General features: G+C 39.9%; 1 protein-coding gene across 43 annotated transcripts in view; it reads right to left on the reverse strand.

Moving 5' to 3' along the window:
• shot (dystonin-like protein short stop) overlaps nucleotides 1-21,124 on the reverse strand; it is a 94,925-nt gene that overhangs the window by 33,142 nt on the left and 40,659 nt on the right. For 29 of the 43 annotated variants that reach the window (XM_064682169.1, XM_064682150.1, XM_064682149.1 and 26 more), the window contains 8 exons: nucleotides 12,689-12,968; nucleotides 11,707-12,620; nucleotides 11,279-11,647; nucleotides 9,971-10,889; nucleotides 9,030-9,660; nucleotides 8,783-8,918; nucleotides 7,662-7,745; nucleotides 6,133-6,354 (listed from right to left, as the gene is read on the reverse strand). In XM_064682169.1, the coding sequence (XP_064538239.1) occupies nucleotides 6,133-6,354; nucleotides 7,662-7,745; nucleotides 8,783-8,918; nucleotides 9,030-9,660; nucleotides 9,971-10,889; nucleotides 11,279-11,647; nucleotides 11,707-12,620; nucleotides 12,689-12,968 (3,555 nt within the window). Of the gene's footprint in view, nucleotides 1-3,303; nucleotides 3,446-6,132; nucleotides 6,355-7,661; nucleotides 7,746-8,782; nucleotides 8,919-9,029; nucleotides 9,661-9,970; nucleotides 10,890-11,278; nucleotides 11,648-11,706; nucleotides 12,621-12,688; nucleotides 12,969-13,433; nucleotides 14,163-21,124 lie in introns of those variants that run through there. The other 14 variants (XM_064682143.1, XM_064682172.1, XM_064682155.1 and 11 more) reach the window with 7 other exon arrangements.

Raw genomic sequence — 21,124 nt, forward strand, 5'->3', positions numbered from 1 at the left:
AACAAACTGCTAACTTATGCGTGGAATTCGTTTTCATTCACCAAAAATAAATTTAAAAAAACATTCGGAACGCCGGCACTTGAGTTATCAGCACTCTTAAAACATTAAGTATTATATTTATCAACCAGCCATACCAAGCCATACACACAAACACTCACTGCGACACAGAAAGCAAAAGCAGGCCTTTATGAAAATAGAAATGACGCTATTATTGAGGGCCACACACAAACCGACTTACATATATACGCACTGCAAAAAATGCCGGGTAATATATATATATATAGATTGTATACAGTAGAGAGTGCAGAGGATATATTCACAACTCTTTAAGTGATTCCTTAATGTGATTTAAGCATATATGCACAGTTGAGTCAACTTCGAAATGGACGATTACTCGTAGAAACGCTTTCAATCTGCATGAAGTGTATAATTAAGTTTTATCTTTGTTTGCGTAAAGCAAATACAACAAGACCGGCATTGATACATGATGGAGTGCTTGGGAAATGCTATCTCTGATATCTGAACATATGGCATATGTAAGTTCAAACTTTAATGTAGCTGCCAGCCACAAAAGCCAAATAAGAAAAAAAAAAGAAGAGCAAATACCCTTACATATATACAAAAGATATACAACAGTTTTCACCAACTTTTACTATTGCAGCATTTGATATAGAAGTACCACGTTTTCTAGATTGCATAGAAACAGACAGACAGTCGGACTTGGCTGATGCTACTGATCTCTAGTCTCTTTAGCGTTACACATTGTGAGACTATATTGTTATACTCTCTGTAAGTGTATAAAAGAAGAAATCTAATTGAGTGATAGACTAGGCAACAACTGCATTTGCAGCAATTCTTTTTATCAGCACGCGCATTAATTGTTAATGGAGTTGCTTTACTTTAAAGTCGGTTCGGCAACAAATTCTTAATTTACGCTGCGGCAAGCACTTTTTCTTTTTTTTCCCCCGTGTTCATTATTCAAAACGGCTACCGAAGGTCGCCCTAGAGTTAGTAGCAGCAACAAATAATTTATAATTAACAAAAATGCAAAAAGCAAAAAAAAATATAAAAAACAACACAAACACATTAAGAGCGCGCGCATACACACACACATTTAGAGTTGAGCACAAATAATGATGTCATCCGTAATTTCAATATAATCGAAAACAAGTTTGCCGTGCGCCCACCATAAAAACGAAACACATTAACGAGAACAATTATATGAAAGTGAAGCTGGAAAAGGGTTTTTGGAGCGGCCTAAAGCCACCCCCACTGCGCTCCTGTTAATATGTGATTTGCGCTTGACACGCTTTTTAGCCCAAGCAGATGACTAAGAAGCTTTGCGCTGCCTGCGAGCTTTTTCGCTGCAACATGCTGCATGCCGAATGCCGCATGATGCATGCCGCGCCTCAAACAAAAATAGGCGATGCTACTCTCGGGAGATGTCACACGGCGTCGCATTCGCTTTCATTTCGTTTCTTCTAATTAATAGAATACACACACACACATAAATTACAACTAAAAATACATGTGTGTGTGTGGTTTGTGTGCGATTAAGGCGGCGGCCAAATTTGTGCTGGCTCGTTAAATCGATAAATAGCAGCATGTTGCAAGTTTGAGAAATGCAGAAACCAAAGCGCGATGACATGTTAAAAAGCAGAGCAAAAAGGTAACAAATAGCAAAGAACCAAAAACAAAACAAAACAAAACAGAAACACACATAAAAGACAAATACGATAAGATAAAAGCCTGGAAATGAAATAATGAACAAGCTCCCAACTACTCAGATACTCTGTATTTTCTCTGTCAAGAGGCGTGAATAGTTGGTAACGAGACCTAGTTAAAAGACCTGAAGTAAATATTAACTTTAATCTATCAAGAAGAAATGAAACAAGAGACCAAATGAATTGAATCTAAAACTGCAACTTTAAATAGTGACTCTCAAGTTGTGAATATAAAACGGTGATTAAAAACTATGACTCTCAAACTGTTATTTCTAAACAATGTATCTAACACGTCGGCTCTTAGGCTGTAATTATAAAACTGTAACTTATAACTATATCTCTGCAAGAGAGTCTTAATCGGAGCCTCTAATACTATGACTCGACTACAAATACAACTGGCATCCTTAACTGTGAATCTAAAACTGTAAAAAGATGTGGTGGCAATTTATTTTCAAAACAAATTTGAAAAGAACCTTAACAGCTCCAAAAGATGAGGATTCTAGTTTTAATGAAGTCGAAAAAAAAATACACAAGCAACCCATCTGGAACCTCCATCAAAACAGAGCGTAATATTCAATTATATATATGTATATAAATAATCAAATATAAATTTGTTAAACTCTGGCTGCACGCTATTATTGGAGAAATTACAGTTTAAAATGTATTTAGATTAGATTAGTTGCAGTGCCAGCAATGCCCGCGGTCCCCCGTTTTGAGCCTTGGCCCGCTGTTGACAGCAGCTGATCGCAGGCGTTGATAGGCGCTGTCATATGTCACTTCTGGTAGATGAGTGTGTATGCATGTGTGTGTGTATAAGTGTGTGTGCGTGTGTAGGTCAGTTGGCTAGTCGAAATAGTCGTCTAATGAATCTAGTTAAGTGTAACATTTTTAATGGACTTTTTACTGCTGGTTCATAATGGTTTTAGGCAATTTTATTTTTTAACTAGCTCTGGACTCAGGCTCATTCAAGTTGTGTAAACTCCTAAAAATAATAAACAATTTTTGTTTTTAATTTCTTTTTTTTTTCCTTCGCGTGTTTGTTTTTTGCCTGCTTTCATTAACACCCAAATAAATATAGAGTATACGCATATATATAAAAAAGAAATAGCATATGGGATTCTTGCGACATGTTCAAGGCTATATGAATATTGCATATGTGTTATTTTCTTGTTTTATATTATTTTTTTTATTTGCTTTTCGGCTTTTATTTTCGTTTTCACACTTCCAATTCTATGCAATGCCTTCACTATTCTATTTTATATATCAATTTTTGTTGTTTTTGGATCTGCGAGTGACTTCATTTTTGTACGTATTTGGGCCTCGTGTGGGCCGTAGGACCGCATATAAAATATTTAAATTTCTATTAAACAAATAAAAGCGGGCCACACACTTGAATTTCGTATTCAATTGAAGACACACACACAGACACACACAGCTACAGTCGCACTTTCTATTTGTATGTGACAACGCGGCGTATGAGTATTACGGCGCCGGCCCCAAACGTGATATATTCTTTTTATATTCTGGGTAGGGTATTTTTTTTTATTATTTTTGTTGTTTTTATTTTTGATTTGCTTACACGTTTCGAAAAATTGCAAAAAATGCACGAAATTAAATTCAAATGAATTTATGCAACTTAAAGGGCAACCTTATGTAGGTTTTTAGCCTTTGTTCATAACACACACACGGACACACAACACACGCACACACAAAAAACTTCTTATTTGTTTAAGAAACACGTCGCACGCGTTCAAATTTTATGTCGTTATACAACCACGTCGCATTTGGTACTGAGCTGAAGCAACGGAATTTGTCAGCCGTAGTCCGTACACTGCACGCGAGAGAGCGTGAGCTTTCGAACCAATGCGAAGCTAAGCGAGCTTTTTCAGAGAGCTCAACGTTTGAGCAGCTAGCAAAAAATGCCGGCAATGCGCTCAGCTGTTGCTTCTGTGGATGATAATCCGCAGTCCATTTACAATTGGGCAGAAAACAATACACGGAAGTTAGGTGAGAATGGAAACAACGTGTTCGAACAACGTTGTTTGTCTACTGTCCGCGATTCGGAGATTGTTTTTTTTTTAAAGTTGTTGTTCTTGTTCTTTGGAGTCTGCCAAATTGTTAAAACTGGAGATTGGGTTGTTTTCGATTTTTGGTGAGCAAAAAAAAAAAATAAAAAAAACATGAATGAATGCCGACGTTGAGAGTGATCAAATAGAAAATACCCTGTAGGCAGGTATGAACTATAACCAAGATTGGTTTCGGGTAATATTTCTGCCAAATTGTAAGGCTTATACACTATAATATTTATGGCTTATACAAAAAAAATAATGTAAAAATGTTTAGATGAACATTTTAATCACAAATAAACAAATATTTTTAGGGTCTGATAAAGCACAGTATTCTTAACTTATAACTGATCTACGTAAAGCACATAAAAATCTTTATGCAGAAAGGATTGCGAAATGTTTCGAATTTAGATAAATCCCATTTTGCGAGGCACATGCACTGGCGCCGCCTTATAATGCCCACTTATACGATTTGTCTACAGGGTATGCAGAAAAATAAAAAGAAGAAAACCAGTTTGGTGTAGTCTAATGCTGAAGCTAACCTTCTAAATAGCAATATGCTCATTCACTCCACTTAATGCCAAGCTTGGCCGCCCATGTTATGCATATCAAGTTAAGCCTTAGATATAAACCCCAATGCTGGCAATGAAGTTGTCTAATATACATACATAAATGTAGTAGCATTTCATGATGTCACTCAGCCAAGAGCAACACCTATAAGAAACGATTTGAAATATATACATATAGAGTATAGATCTTCTAGCTCAATTGTGCTAATTTTGCTAAGGGCCGCAAAGCAATTCAAATACCTGAACAGATGTGCGAGCTGATGACACCACATATTGTTGGAGAGGGCCACTTCAAGGTTTACTGACCCAACAGCTGCCTTTTACAACTGTAGAAACAATCCTTTCTCTATTCCCACTCATTATATGTTAATTATAAACTAAATATTTACACAGTTCTGTAAACACGGGCAATATTTGAGTATAAAACAAGCCAAAACGAGTTGAGTTTTATTTCACTTTTTTTTGGCGATTTCGTTAAACGAATTTTTTAATTGAATTTCTTGACGCAACGCATAAACAAAATTAAAAATAAAACCAGTTGCCAAAAACAGTCTTAAAAATATAAAAGAAATAAAATCTAAAGAGTTGACAGTTGAAAAAATTATAGCGACAAAAAGTCAACAATGGACTGTTGATGACGTTGTCTGGCATTGAATTTCCTAGAACTCAAGATTAGGTATCCGACAAATATGCGAAATATGTTTATAATATATGCGTATTGACATCATGTTATGGACAGAATTCTTAATTGTAAAGTTGACTTCATTTGCCTAATTGGCCAAAAAAAGGCAAGATTTATATATATGCATGACGTATGGAGCTAAAGTTTAAGATAGACAAACCCGTATATCTTATAAATGCAATTTGCACATTAGACAAACGATTGTCACGAACAGAGAGAAATAATAGCAAAAAATAAAATACCATTTGTTATAGGAACAAAAAAAAAATAGTTTAACATTTTTATAAATTAATCAAGTGGTGATTTATGAGGCAACATATCAAAAACGCTGCCAACGCATCAGAATTGCGCTCTGATGTCATTATTTGGCGTGTGCGTGTGTGTGTGTGTGTATATTTTGAAGGTTAATTTAATAATAACAGTGCATAAGCCTGACAAAGATACAAAGATACAGATACAAAGTGCGCTAGAACCCAGAGAGTGCTCATTGAAAACGAAAGCTTTTGAGGTAGTTTCCAGAGTTGATGAACTTGAACTTGAGCTGGGATACTGCAGATAAATATGATATCGCAAAGATACTTTTCAAACTGAAAAACTGTTGCTGTAGATAAATGTGTAGTTAACTATACAGATTTTTCAATTCGAAAAACTGTTGCTGTATAGATCTGGGAAATAAGCTTTAGATACAGATACTTTTTGAATCTGGGAAACTGCTTTACATAAATGTGATATTATTTGTAGATACTTCTAAATGAGTAGCTGAGATGCTGCAGATAAAAGTGATATAAGAAGTCGATACGGATATATTTTGAATCTGAGAAAATGTTCCGCTAGCTTAGAAAAAAAATATACTTTCAGAAACTGTCAAGCTGCTGTAGACACAAACATATTTTACTGCTGAGCAACTGTTTGAGACGCTGCTAGAGTTCGGGTATTATGACTTTTTGCCTATAATTATAGAAACTTTTTGACTCATTGTTAAACAATTGACGCTTGTATCTAAAATTAGCAAGTGGCATCAGGAGTTGTATACCTCTTTCTCCCTCTCTTTCTCTCTCTCTGTCTCTTTCTCTGAACAATTGGATACTCACCAGACCATCGCTGCCATTCACCTCGATTGCAGTTTTTAGCCTCTGCGACAATTGTTCCAGCAATCTATCGTATTTCGTATTTAGATTATCCAAACGCTGGCTGTAATACTGTGTGGCACCCGGATCGCTATCCGCCGGACGCAGATCGCGACGTGGCGGCGAGAACGAGGGACGTGCCTCAAGCAGCCAATCGACGAAACGCAGGCATTTACTATCGTAAATCTAAGCCAGCCACAATGATGACGTCACAAATTTTGAACGTGATGTTGTTGTCGTTGTCCGCAGCATTCGGGTTAATTTTCGGTTAAATGTTAGTAATTTGCTCGTGTTAAACAAAAGTTTTTTTTTTGGGGGGTATTTTTTTGGTTTTAAGAGGGGTTTTTGTGGGGTAAATATTGTTTGTTTGTTGGTTTTTTTCTAGGTATATATTTAGTGCTTTTTATTTCATTGATTAATCAATACGAAATTACGTTGATTACAATTGCTTTTTAATTGTTTGTTGTGTGAGTTTGGTTTGTTTGTTTGTTGTTGTTGTGTTGGTCAATATTTTTGTTGTTGTTGTTGTAGTTGTAACCCAAGTGTTATTGACGCACCTTGTACCCGCAGTTTTTAACTACTCGCAATCTTGCGCTTCACAAATGAAGCGTCGAAATTTTTTATTTTTAACCACAAATTGTTGTAAAAAGCATTAAATATTGAAAGTTTGGTATAGAAGACGGAAATAGCATAAACAATAGAAGTAATTGTGTATAGGGTAGAAAAGACAGCTATAGGTAGAGTGTGTATAGCTCAACATACAGAATATTGAGAAATAGAGGTTCGAAAAAATGTTCAGAATCACACGCTCAGTCATACAGAAGTTGGGGAGCTGACGATGGGCATGGGGCTGACCCCAAAGATATTTTAAGTTGCTAGCATATACTGTTTAGACTACTGAGAATGTTGAGAATTCTCATAGAGGAATAAAGTAAATCTTTTTTGGTAATTTTGAGTCATACGGAAGTAGGAAACTTCAGTAAATAACGAAATTTTAAGTGTTACATATTAATAAATTTTCTAGAATTGTATCTCAAAAGAGAAAAAAGTAGGTTTCTTATAGAATTTACAATTCTTCAATAACTAGTTTTTTTTGCCTATAAGAGATCTTAGGTAAATTATTTGTCTTCACGGAAGTTCAGTCTCCAATCTTCGTGCTCAGTGTGCACCCACTTGGACCACCGCGCTCTTCAAGCTACTGATCTTGAGCAAATCAAGCACAGATATGTTATGGACTGTATATGCCTGGTTTTACAGGTTTAGCCACAGAGAAAGGGCATACGAATTGATCCAAGTTTGGTCCACAACTTAAGTTAGTCCGTGCCTTTGCTGAGACCTTCATAGAACTTTTATTAAAGTTCTTTGTTTCAAATACGCATCTTCTACAAATACATCAAATACATTCTCAGCATTTTCCTCTCTAGATCATGCCGCATGCCCATTGTCTGTATAGAGAATTCAGCCATACAAATGACAGTCATACAAATTTTTACCTTAGCTTCGCGAATGAGTCGTCCTCCAGCCACGTTGACATTTTCGATTTTTGGTTTTCGTTCGATAGCAGCTCCGAGCAGTTTCTATATATATTTATATATTTTTGGCGAGGGGGGATTTGGTAGCAAATTTTGTTTTGTTTGTATTTTTTTTTTAAATTGTTTGATTGAGTTTTTGTTGTTTCATAGTGTTCGTGTTTTTTTATAGAGTGTGATATTGATATTGTTTTGATATTTGGGTGAAAATACAAGAAATTAGACAAAATACAAATACAATTAGTTTTCAACTACAAATACAAATAAGACTACAATAATGATATGAGATATAATTCGATATAGATGATATTTATAGAGGTGCACAGCTTAGGTAACTAGAAAACAAAGCTACAAATATATAACATTTATAATAATAAAATATTTTCAAAAATGTACTGGAAACACACGGAAGGGGATATACAAATGGGTGTGTGGATTGTTTGTGGGGGGACGTCACATAGTTTGTGTAAATATTGTGTATATATACATTTTATACATAGGTGTGTGTGTGTGTGTGGGTGTGTAGCTGCCAGGCAACAGGCAGCCTGCTACAAGGGATTTTGTATTTTTGATTAGACAAGAACTACGAAATATACAGGGTCTGATACGAGTTACAATTATAATATACAGGGCTTATATATTGTTTGGACACATTTAACAAATTGAAATATATATATATTTGTATATATAAAACACACAGACATTTATAACATGTCCAACACCAAAGTTTTGATCCACCAAAAATAAGAAAATATTTAAAATTTTAGGCAAAACTACTTTTTGGGCAGAGGGTGTGGGGGACGTAGCACTGGTTAAGCAAAAATAGTTAACTACGCCTTCGATTCGAATTTGTTTGTACATTGTAAAGAAATTATATATACTTTGTGTTGCTTGAAGTGGTAGGTAGCCCTAAAGGGTAACTGAATAGGCCTGCTAAAATCTGAGTGGTAACTATAACTATACAAGGTTGGGTTTATGCTATATAGAGAGATATTTACTAAAAAGTAACTGATCATAACTGATAAAAAATTAAGTAAAAATGATAATAATAATAAAAATAATAATATATCATAAACGCTACTCACGTCTAATTCGTAAGCTGAAGTCGCTGTGGGCATGGCCGATAGACGTTCGGTGGTGCCATCCACCCATGATTCCTCGACTTGCACGCTCGATTGGAGATTCTTCATGAGCCCAATGGCTGTCTCGCATGAACGCATTCTGGAAAAGGCAGGTGTGAACAGATGAATTGGGTATATAGAGACATATATGGTAAATTTAATGAAGCATTTGATAGGTTGCACCGGCTAAGCTGCTAACAGGTGTGCTTACCTCTCGCCTAACTGATTGCAGACCGCACTCCAGCGCGTATTCAGACGCTCCACGTTCGAGTGCAGGCGTTTTAGATCACCCAGCACCTTGGTCGGGACACCCATGCGTCCCAGCTGATCGGCCGCATCATTCATTTTGTCCATTTGCGGCTGCTGTTGTGTGATTATGTCCTGCATGTGCGTCAACTGTTTGAACACCTGCTGCAGTCCCTCTGCGGTGGAGGGCAAATCCTGATGCTTAGCCAGCTCATTCTCCAGCTCGGAAATGACATGCTCGTTGTCCTCGAGGCCAGCCAGCGATGCTTCGAGCAGCTTCAGGCGATCCTTGTGCAGTCCGCTCTGTGTGTTCAGCTCTTTCCATAGCTCCATAAGGTTATCCAGTGATTTCTTTAGCACGGGCGTCTTCAGCGCAATGGTGCGGAAAGTCTCCTGCAAATGCTTTAGCTCCGGCTCCAGCAGGTGCAAACGGCGTTCGTAGTCTGCATGTATTTCAAGCACATGCTCCAGCGAATCCAGATCACGCGGCAACGGCGCCAATATAATCTGATCCAGCTCACGTGCCATATCCTCCAGTTTGCTCTTAATGGCAATGCATTCCTCAGTAAATATGCGGCTCGCCTGTTTGCTCTCCTCTGCAAAATATTCAAAGGTTAAAATGTGGAATTAGTTTTGCTTCTAGTGTGGATTACCGCGCAATTTGGCGCTCGCGAATAATTTTTTCATGTTGCGTTGCGTTTGATTTGTGACTTGAGACTAAGTTGGGCTTCCTGGTCGAGGCGGTCAGTTCAAATCAAGCGCACATTAAATTCAATTCAATTACGCGCTTAATTGGACGCCAGAGTCAAAAGATGACAGCTGGCCAAGCGCCGCCAATTGAAAGGCGACTTTAAGCTAATGCCCACGCCTAGGCCCCACGCCCATTTCATACGCCCCCGCACTCACCTTCAGCTCGGGCGCGCTTCTCAAACTCATCGAACAAGCGATTGACCTCGTCCATTTCACGTCGCAAGCGTCGCAGTTGCGGATCATTGGGATCTCCCTCGCTGAGCAGCTTGTCCGCATCATCGTTCAGGGCACGCCGTATGGCCGTGCGCTGTTCGGGTCCCATGGCCAGGAACTGATCGAAATCCCAGCCCTTGACCACACGTATTGTCGCAAAGATCATGTTCTGACGCAGGCGCAAATGCTTCTTCTGCCACAGCGCAACGGAGCGATCGAACAGACGCTTTAAACGTTCCGCCGCATCGATGGCCTCCTGATCTGGTGGCGGCAGCAGCAGGCAGGCGCCGGGTATAGAACCCTCCTGACCCTTGGCGGTGCGAACGCGCCACTTCACGCGACCCGAATTGTCTAGCAATGTGACCGTTTCGCCTTTTTCAATCTGCAGCTGGCCCTGTTGCTTGTAGGCGCAGATCGCCTGAACCGGACCCTGTCGGTTAACCGGCTGCCGTCGCTTGTTCAGCGGCACAATCGTTTGGGCACGACGCTGCAGCGTGGCCACCGTCTCGCCAAATGCGTTGAGCTCCTCGCGCAGATCCTGCATGCCGCGCAACAGCGCCTCGCCCTGATCCAAACCGAAATCGGATTGCGAGTACTTGCTGTTAAGTATCTCATCGCGTTTGCTTAGCCACTGTTCGGCATCCTTGATCTCGGCAAAGAATTGATGGTATTCGGTCGCATGCTTCAGATGCACCTCCAGACAGAGGGTTAGCTGCAGCAGCCAAGCCCACTGCTGTTGCAGTGCCGTCAAATGGGCCTCAATGCACTTGGATGCCGGATGCTGTTGGTTAAGCAAAGCCTCGCCACGATCCAAGATCGTCGCAAAGTGCATCTCACGCTTCTCCAGTTCGGACATTAAGTTCTGTGAAGAGAGGACAGTAGCTAAGATTAGTATGGAAATTATTTTTAGGATAAACGGAGTGCACTTGGTTGGTTGCTTTTAATTTGAAAATATTCCCGAGGGAATTAAGAACCGATCTTACCTCGTCGCCATTACCAAATGCACGCTTGGAATTAGATAAAGCACAACACATATAAAAACAGCAAAGAACAACTAACTTCGGCTAGCCGAATATTTAATGCCCTTGTGGACAGAGGACATACTACGCATAGTACGGGTAGAATTAATTAGTGTGAGAGATTTGTTGGCATAAGAACCAAACGGACAATAATCTCTCATTAAATTTCTATCGAGACAGAGGGCAGAGGAGCTAGCTCCACATTTATCTAGATATAAGCTGAGGAGCTTACCTCATAGTATCTGTGCACGGAAGGCAAATCGAGTTGTTTGTCCGCCCAGTCGCGCGTGATCTCCACCTGCTCCTTCTCGTTGAGCCATTGCAGCTCGGCTGAGGCCTGTCCAAGGAAATGCTGCAGTGAATCCAAATCGGATAGACGCTTCGTTGAGGTGCTAAGCAGCTCAGCATAGACCTTTTGCAGCTGATTGAGACGTTGCTGATAGAGGTTCAATTCATCGCCCGAGAACTTGGTCTGTTGGCGTTCATCGTTCTGTATTTTGGTGTGGAACTGATCGATGATCTTGTGCTCGTGCTGTTGACGATCCAGTTCCTCTTTGACCGATGGCAGATCACTGCCATAGTCAGCGGCAAGCAATTGTTTCTACAAAAGAGTGAAATATTAGAATCGAAGCACAGACCTTTTTGTTCTTTAAGACTCACCAATTTATTTTGGCACCACTCAATGTGCTCCTGCAGATCGCGGAAATGTGGATTCGTATCGATCTGCCGTGATTCGACTACCATGCGCGTTTGACGCGTCACGGTCGTCTCATGGACGGGAAACTTTAAGCCGGACAGTTTCTGTACCAGATTCGTATGGAAATTGGTGCGCAATTGAGCCCAGCGTTGATGCAATTTGTTGACCTTCTTGTGCAGTTCGCTGGCATGGGGATATCGACCCTCATTAAGCACATGACAATCCTGGTTCATGTCCTGAATAGGCTCCTCCAGATGCCTGATTTCCGTTTCGAGCGCCTCAACAATGCTCTTAGCATCCACGGGATGCAAACGCTCAATGCGTCTGCCCTCCTCATTGATGCGCGTCTCCAGATCCGTGAGCTTATGATCCACATGCTTTATCTCGCGCTGCACCTTATCGGCCAGACGCTGCAGACGCTCCAATCGTTCGATTTCCTGCTGTAGTATAACCTCACGATCCTGCAGTGCTGTATTCATGCGATACCAGGCCTTCTCAATGGCATCTGGACGTAGATCAGCCTCGACATCCACTTCGCCTACCGTTTCGAAGTAACGCTCCAGCTCCTTGTAGATCTGTATGAGCTTGGACTTTTCACGCTTGCGTGCGCTCACCTCCTCGCTGCGGAAACGCTGCAGATCGCTCAGCAGACGCTTCATCTCGATCAGCGTGGGCGGGAACGAACGTTCCTGCAAATAGGCGGTCTTCTCGCGGCACCAATAGATGAATTGTTGTGCCAAATCGCGATACTCGTGCACGCGACGTTGTGACTCCATGTCGAACAACGGGTGAATGGAGGGCGGCTCCGGGAATACATCGTACAGCGATGAAATGTACGTAATCAGGGATTTCTCATCCGGTTCATTAGTGTCCACATCTGAGGGAAACAATTGGGACACAGGTTAGTAAAAGTTCGAACATTTATTAATCGATATTCCGGCTTACCCTCTGGGTCCAATAGACGCGTAACACCATATTCCTTCTCCACAATATGGAATGCCGTCTCGAGACGTTCGCGCGGCCGATCGTTCCTTGCCTTTCGCCAGTCAAGCAAGTCCGGTCGGTTGCGATGCACCAACGCCGAGAAGGCCAAACCATCGCGCCACGATGATGTAAAATCATTTACACGCACGCCCGGATACCGAGCCGTCGAGCGGCGCGCCCAGCGCAGCAGGGCCTCGCGTGCGGATACGTTGTCCTCTTTGCCTACAACAATATCGGAGATCTGGAATGGGTTTAAAGAGCGAAAATTTAGTAAACGTACATAGATTTATAATTATATTGATTGAACGTAAATGGAGCAAGTTTTTGCTTCGAACTCTTCTACAAAGCAGGATTTAACCCTTAAATGTTTGCGGGAATAAAATACCGATCGATATTTAAGTCTGGAAGATATATTTTTGTGTCCCGAGTTCTCAGGAAACGACTTGAATTACAATATATTTTCTTTTACGCACAGGAAAGTGAATGTCAACGACAACTGTTTGCGTTCAGTCTTGGATTATATTCCAGATTAAAAGGGGTGACCTTCTATTGCTCTAAGCTACATAAAAGAAAGTGAGACTTTGTGCAGAAATTCGACCAATTCACAGAAAGAAGGAAATGCCAATTGATAAACTTCTCTTTCGAGAGCTTTTTAAAAACGATATCCCTTTAGTATTATGGTCTCCCACTGCTCTTCCTTTTTTACCTCTCTGCGCTGTACACTCGACTCAATGGCCGGTGGCAGTGCGCGTCGATACTCCAGCTCAGAGCTGCGTATCATCTTGGCGGGCGGCAGCAGATCCTCCGCGGGCTGTTGATTCTCCTCGGCGCGACTCAACGTGGTAACCTTGCGCACAATGTGCGTGGTCACACGACGGTGTCCGTTGGGCGCACGCTGCGACGTCTTGGTGCTCTCCACGCTCGAGCCGAGCACCTCCGTGGAGATGCGCTTGTTGCGCGTCACCTGCTGATAGCTGCTGGTGGGAAGGGCACCAGTGGAGGGCACCAGAGCGCGACTGCTATCCGATGTTCGCCTGACTATGCTGCCGCCGCCGGTACCAGGGTTACCCACCGCATCCTGAAACGTCACCGTGCGCTCAAAGTTGGTGCGCTCGTGTGGCACAGTTCCAAGCGGCGCCACGCCCGGATAATCGGTGATGACAGCCTCAACGGTGCGCTCCCGTTTCGTTTCATGCCGGTAGCGCAGACTAGAGTCATCAATGTTGGTCGTTATGGGCGGTCCACGGGTGGTGTGCACCACTTCGCTGCCACTGCTGACATAGGGCTGACCGCCATTCGTTTGCCGCACCAGCTGCTGTGTGCGCTTCAGAGTCGACTGCGAGCTGGAGCTGGAGTGCATGGTTTCGGTTTGGACTCCAGCCTGTTATCGTTATCGTTAACGTTAATTTATCGTTTCGCTTTTCACTTGTTTATCGATTTGATTTCGTTTCGTTTTCGTTTTTTGTGTCTTTCTCTCTCTCTCTCTCAGCGCTTGATTCGTAATTTTTTCTATTTTTGTGCGTGATTTCAAACAAAATTATTTTAATTGTTTAAACCGCCAACTCCGCCTGCACCTCCGCACTTTTCGTGCTCACAGACAATTGAGTTGCCGGCACCGCAATTTGCGTTTAATTAAGTCAAAAGCCGGCCAAAACCAGCGGCCCCAGCACCAGCACCGGCACCGGATGTCTTGTTCTTTGCTGCTGCTGCCACTGCGAAAAGCAAGCCACTAGGCACCCACAGAGAGGGGGCTTTGCCCCACTGTGGTGCCGGTGGTGCTCTTGGTGGTTGTTGTTGTTGCTGCTGATGAGCGAATTATTTATGTCTTGTACGTACACATAATTATCCAACGAACCATCTAGAGACTGGGCCTGTCCAATTGTCTAACTGTCTTTGGGATTTTTTCTATGCTCTAACAAAGGGTACATGACATTTTATATAAAATATGCAGATTTAACAAAATATTTAGCCCAATATTTTAGTAATATAAATAAATGGCACAAATATAAAGGGCTACATCGGTTAGGTCCAGTTACATTCATATGTATCTATCCAACTAATAAATATTTTCATTTTGAACTCTATAAAACAATTATTTTTAAATGGTTTCATATTAAGAGATCAGATAGATGAACACTTAAAGTGTATACACACATATAGGTACATTTATTCTAACTAGGTATCAATAGAGATAGCGCATCTGATATTCGTTACGCTAAGTTAAACTTATTTATTTATGTTTTTCCATTTATTTATGGGCACAAAAACAACCATAACTAAAAGTTCATGTGCACGGCCAAACAAAGCCGCGGGGCACAAACCACGACAACAACAAAGCTAATTGTGAAGCCAGCTAATTTACTTTTTTCCACTTTTTTTGGCGAAGGAACATTATGGAATGAAACAGAGCATATGCCGTTTCACAAACTATTCGCTTTAGGGCGATTGTTCAAACTATGAATAGAAATTTCGTTTGTTCATTTCACAAATGTCCATCAAATAAATGACATGAGATATCTAGAAATTAAAGTTTGATATTTATTCTCCTATTATGTTGTGTCAATTAACTGGACAATTTTTTGTTTGAAGGCGCGATAAGCAAGGCCGTTTGATATGATATCAAGAGACAGCATGAATTTTACTAATAAAACCTAAAATCTAATCTTTATAGCTCATGATCAGGCAACAGCAACAACAACGCCAAGTGGTTTGGCCAAAATGTGCGCCCACCTGGCTAAAGCGTAACGTATCATTGAAAGGTGACGCCTGCGCAAATGCGTGACATGGCGGTCACCAGCACCTCCCCACACATAACATACACAACAAGCACACGTAGCACAAAAAATGCTAATTGCAACATTATTAAAAACAAAAAAAAAGCTGCAACAGAGTTGAATAAATGTTTAAGCTTGACTTAAAAGTATTTTTGTTTTGTTTTTGGCCTTAAGTGTCTGCGGAGGCGACACTAAGAGGCGTTAATAGCTTGACATTTTGAATGGAGCCGCAGCAGCAGCAGCTGTTCTATCTACAACCAGCTCTTGCCTATTTGGGCTGCTGGCTACTGTTTGAAGTTGACGACAGTTGAGAGCTGTTCGGACAATATTATTGCCGAATTTGCATTGTTTTGGTGCGCGCAATGACAGCACATAAATTCGAATTGAACAAACATAAAAAAGCAATAAGAAATGCTTAAAAAACAGACAAAACGAAATGCTAAAAATATGACACTGGCAAAAAAATATTCTACAAATCTTTTTTTCGACAGCGCGCTGAACCAGAACTCTGAAGCGTACAAGCTAAGTATGAAAGGGGGAAATCCAGATGTCTGGGCACGTCATTATATTTACGGCTATTACAGCAACACTTTATTACAGTTGTTGGCCAAACAACACACGCACACACTTGGTCTACACACACACTTGAGATCCGCTTGAAAATGAACTCGTCATTTAAAAAAACTTAATTGAAAGAAAATTGAATTCAATTGCATTCAGATTGAAATCAATTGATATGGGCGGCATTTAATAAATCAAAAATAACGATACTGCAGGCGCATTAATGACTTAAGCGGTGCGGGGGGGAGTAGTGTGTGCGAAGGGGGGTAACGAGCTGCTGCTGCTGCAGGCAAGATATAAATCCAAAATTGAAATTGAAATTGAAGCTCGACGCGTTGTGTGACATCATGCAAAAAGAGTTTATTTATTTATTGTTGTTGTTTATGTTTTTGCATGTCTTAAAGTTTTTTTTTTTATTTGTGTATTTTGTTTTTCTGGTTCCGTCTTGCACATAAATTTTAACATGTATATATAAATTGGTTTTGATTTGTTTTAAACTTTTTTGGTGTTATTAATATACATTTTTTAATATCGTGCATTTATTATTTTATATTTTTGAAACGTTTAATTCAAATGTTTCCTTTTTAATATTTTATATTTCATCTGCTTTATTATTTGTATTTTTTGTTTGTTTATTAAATTTTTTTTTCCATTTTTTAGTGGATTTTGATTAATTACAAAAATTTTTATTGTATACAACTTTTTACTTATATATTTGATTATATATGTATGTATATATTTCTTTTATTTTGCACCCATTTCTGTTATTTACATTTTTGGCATGCTTGATTATATATTTATTTTTGCTTGATTTTTTTGATGTACATTCTTATTCACATATTTTTTTTTAATATTGTTTTATTATTATTTATTTTTATAGGACCCATCCTAATTAGACGCGCGAACTTTTATTTATTTTGTAATTAATTTTATTTATTTAATATTTTTAAAATACGTAAACGAAAAGTTCAACAACGCACGCGACAAATAGAATTCAGAGTTCTACCGCCTGGGCTCTACGCTTAGATAAACATAGATATAATACGACTTATAGATACTTTTACAGCTGTATCTATCCAAATATATATTTATACATAAGAGCTACATGCGACGGGGGGCACTAACAACAAATGTGTGCGGCGACTCGACAACGACTAAACGCGATCGGGCCAAGTTAAAACGCTTAAAGTGTTGCTCTGGCCAGGTGTTTACGGCCGACGCCGTTGTAGCTGGCAGCGCAGCCAGCGTCAGGTGGCGAGAATAGAAAAGCAAAAACAAAACACGCGCTGGAAACAAAATGGAATCGGCACAAGAAAAACGCGAACCGGCGTTGGCGTTCCGAAACCAAAGCAAAGCTTAATAAAAATTTAAAAATTTGGAATTGGAATTGAAATTGCGATCGTGCTGACAGCTGCGCTTATATGTGTGTGCGTGTGTGTGTTGCTGTTGACGCCAACGTTGACGTTGACGTCGACGTCGCTGCCAGCAGCCAACCCCGTTATGGATTGCTGACTTCGAGCTCTGCGCTCCTACCACATGACGTATGCATTAACAGGTAACAACAACAACAGCTACACCAGTGAGTGTGTGTGTGTGTGTGTGTGTGTGTGAGTGTGAGTGTGTGTGTGTGTGTGAGTGTGAGTGTGTGTGTGTGTGTGCGTGTGAGTGTGTGGCAACCATGACAACCAACGCCTACGCCAACGCAGCGGCACAAGAACACCAACAACAACAGCTGCCAACGCTGAAGAACAAAAACAAACATGCAAAATGAAGGTTATAAGAGCCAAAACAAAATAATTATGAAAGTAGAGCAGAGAATGCTCAACTAGTAGATACCCTGTATGCAGGACAAAAATACTCCAGAGCGTTCCACTAGAAGTCAGCCCTAATACTTTCTTAATCAGCCGAACAAGCAGCAGGCCTGGACTTTTCCCTTACAACATTTTGCAAACATTGCGACTCTCGTCTGAATCTCTTTATTACCTGGCACAGCAGTTGTCCTGCAAGACATTCTGCATGACATGTCAACAAATTAGTCTTCGATCGTCGACTTTTAAGACCTATTTAAAAAGCAAATTTTATTGTTTCTAGCACCCGAAAAGCTTGATGACATGTTGTATGTTCTTCTCTAATGAGAAGTAACTTATATGTTGTTTTTACAGATCTTGCAGAAAGTTTTATAGGGTAGGAAACAGCTTAAGTATATAAAACAATAGTGACATTTAGGAAAATTGGCTAAAATCAGGAAAACATCGTATTGCACAGAAGAATTTGGAGATGAAATTTGGAGTTTGCAGCTTCTATCCTCTGTAAGATCGAAAGAGACAGAAAATATATAAGATATCTGATAGACAGACAGGGATTTTTATGGTCACCTAAGTCAGATGTTCAGTCAGGTGCACATGAAAAGACGGACTCGCCATTTGAAGCGTATTTACCATATAGAGTCGCAATTTGACTACTTAAATTTGCACAATTTTACGAGCCCATTTTATGGCTATAGGGTATAAAAACAAAAGAGTTACAAAAGTTTTGTGGCGCCTTAACTTCAAAGTGGTTGCTGCTGTTGTCATTTATTTTGTGGTAGCTAAGATTTGCCATGTTGCTACAATGTTTGGGTTGGCTTCTCTTCACCTTCAAGACCCAACAACACACCGGTTGGCTGCGTCATCTCGCAACGCGATCAGGTAAATCGTTTTGGTAGTACTTTGTGGCCAGAAATAGAAGACAACACAAAAGTCAAAGCCATAGAATGCTCATAATAACAATAAGAATGCCACACACAAAAAAAAAAAAAAAAACAACAAAAATCTCCGGGCGAAACCAGAAAGAACAACAAGTTTTGTGATTAAACTGCTGACGATCTGCGCAGTCGCACAGTGGGTCAAGTTGGTTGTAATCGGAGAAACATCTGGCTACTAATTAGAAACGACATCACATCGCATCGCATCTGTAGTTGCCTGACCCCACGACATTTTCCTTGGCTTTGACGATTCGCACACAAAACTAAATTAGGCAAAGCAATTTGAATTTGAAGCTCATAACATATCACGACCAACTCATTACACAGCTGGACAAGCTGCTCAAACTGGGCATCCAAGCCCATGGAGTGACCCAAAAACCACAGCAAAAAATTTGGACAAGCCACAAAAGCGACCATCACTTTTACAGGTTACACAAGCAAAAACCAAATGCTGGGAACTCTTTTGAAACCCAGCGAAATGGCAACAATGGAAAGAAGCAGAGACCTTTGCGAATTGGGCGCATCTTAATGAGTAATAAAAATGTATACTTAATATTGCAAAGGTGTCTTGGCAATAACTTGAACTTGATCTAAGACAGATAAGCATACAAGTATTTAATGAAAATTGGTCTAATATATTCAACACTGGCTAGAAGTAAATTTGGCAATTTTCTAATCACATCAGAACCTAAGAATATACCATGTAATAATAATGTACTAAATATACTATATGTGTACTAAAAAGATACTACACATGTACTAAAGCAATGAAACATATTTTCCCCATCACTGACAGCTGTCGTTTGAAAACTACCCTAAAAAGCAAACAAATTCCTTATAAAAATTGTCTAAAATTGTGCTAAATATACTAAAACTATTTTATTTGCGTAATTTACATATTTATGATGCATGCAGGTACTAAATTTTTACTTAAACTAGCTTCCTCCAGCACAGCCCAGCTTAGTTTATACTATAAGTATCTTAAGTGCTCAGCTTAACAAATAACATCCATTGGATTCTTTGTATAATTTAAATGGAAGATATGTCCTTCTGGTGCTCTAAAATAGGTTTAAATGTATGCTTAACTGATCTAAAATGTCTCCTCTACAGTTATAAACTTTGAGTTAACTTATACAAAAAAATTTTGTAAACAAGAAAGAAAATTAATTAATCTTTAAAGTGTGCCTAAAATTAGTCAACGCATGCCTCGCCTGCCTCGGAATTTAATTGTTTTGTGTTACAATTTATCAAAAAGCTAAACAGCGTTATAAATTTTTGCTAAAGTGCGCTTGAATGCATTTCAAACAACAATTAAAACGCGTTCAAGTTAAATTCTAATCATTTTGCGGCCCAAAATGGTCACACAAACTGTCACCGCAATGCTATACATGGCGTCTAGAAAGTGTAATTGATGCGAGTGGGTGTTGAAATCTCTATAAATGTATCACTCGCATGCGAGACGGGAAATGCCGTAACGATTGATTTATGTGGTAGTTTAAAGCTACCCCCCACACCCACACACACACAGAGAGATAGACAAGTGGGAGGTAGAGAGGCAGGGCGTGTGTTGGCCGAGACAGACAGTTAGGGAGGGAGTCACATACGAGTCGTCAAGCATGGGCTAATTAGCATTTTACATGCCCGACCAGCCCGTGTTGCCCTACATGGCTAAAAGGCAGTAACTACAGCTGTTCCGTAGTACCTGACTTTATATATTTACCAAGCACATACTCGCATATATATCCAGCTAATAGATATATGTACAACACATGGGTCGTAGAGCCCCAGCAACTTGGTTATTCGTTTTTAGCTGCTATTTGCTACCAATGGAATTGCGAATCTAATTAGCCAGCGGAGGGAAATAGTCGGGGAACGTAGAACATGACTTTGACTGACTTATTAATACCAATATGATGCAAAAAAGTCAACAATAGTGCATTATCTATGTAATTTGTGGTAATTTGAGTAACGTTTCGCACTTGAAACCTGTTGTTTGTGGTGGCTAAACAAAATGCAACCAAATGGCTCAAAAAAGGGGAAGTGCTACAGTCCAAACAGTAGCTGAATGTGATTGCAATTAGAGCCCCCAAACCTCACAGCATGATCAAAATCGTAAGCACAACCCAAATGGTTGGTTATCGATACGAAAAACAAATCAGTTGTGATTTTCGTTTACGTGTAAATAGGAAATGTAATAGCGTATGCCTAATATGGTCAATTTGCTTAGGGAGAACATACAACAGAATATCGGTGAGAGAATGTAGAATTTATATAAAAACTTTATAAATATAGTCATGTAGCCACAAATAACTCAAACAT

This window comes from Drosophila montana, unplaced genomic scaffold, assembly GCF_035044405.1.
Source record: "Drosophila montana isolate Dmon_TW-CO22-7 unplaced genomic scaffold, ASM3504440v1 contig_2438_1, whole genome shotgun sequence".
In the NCBI taxonomy this organism is placed as follows: domain Eukaryota; kingdom Metazoa; phylum Arthropoda; class Insecta; order Diptera; family Drosophilidae; genus Drosophila; species Drosophila montana.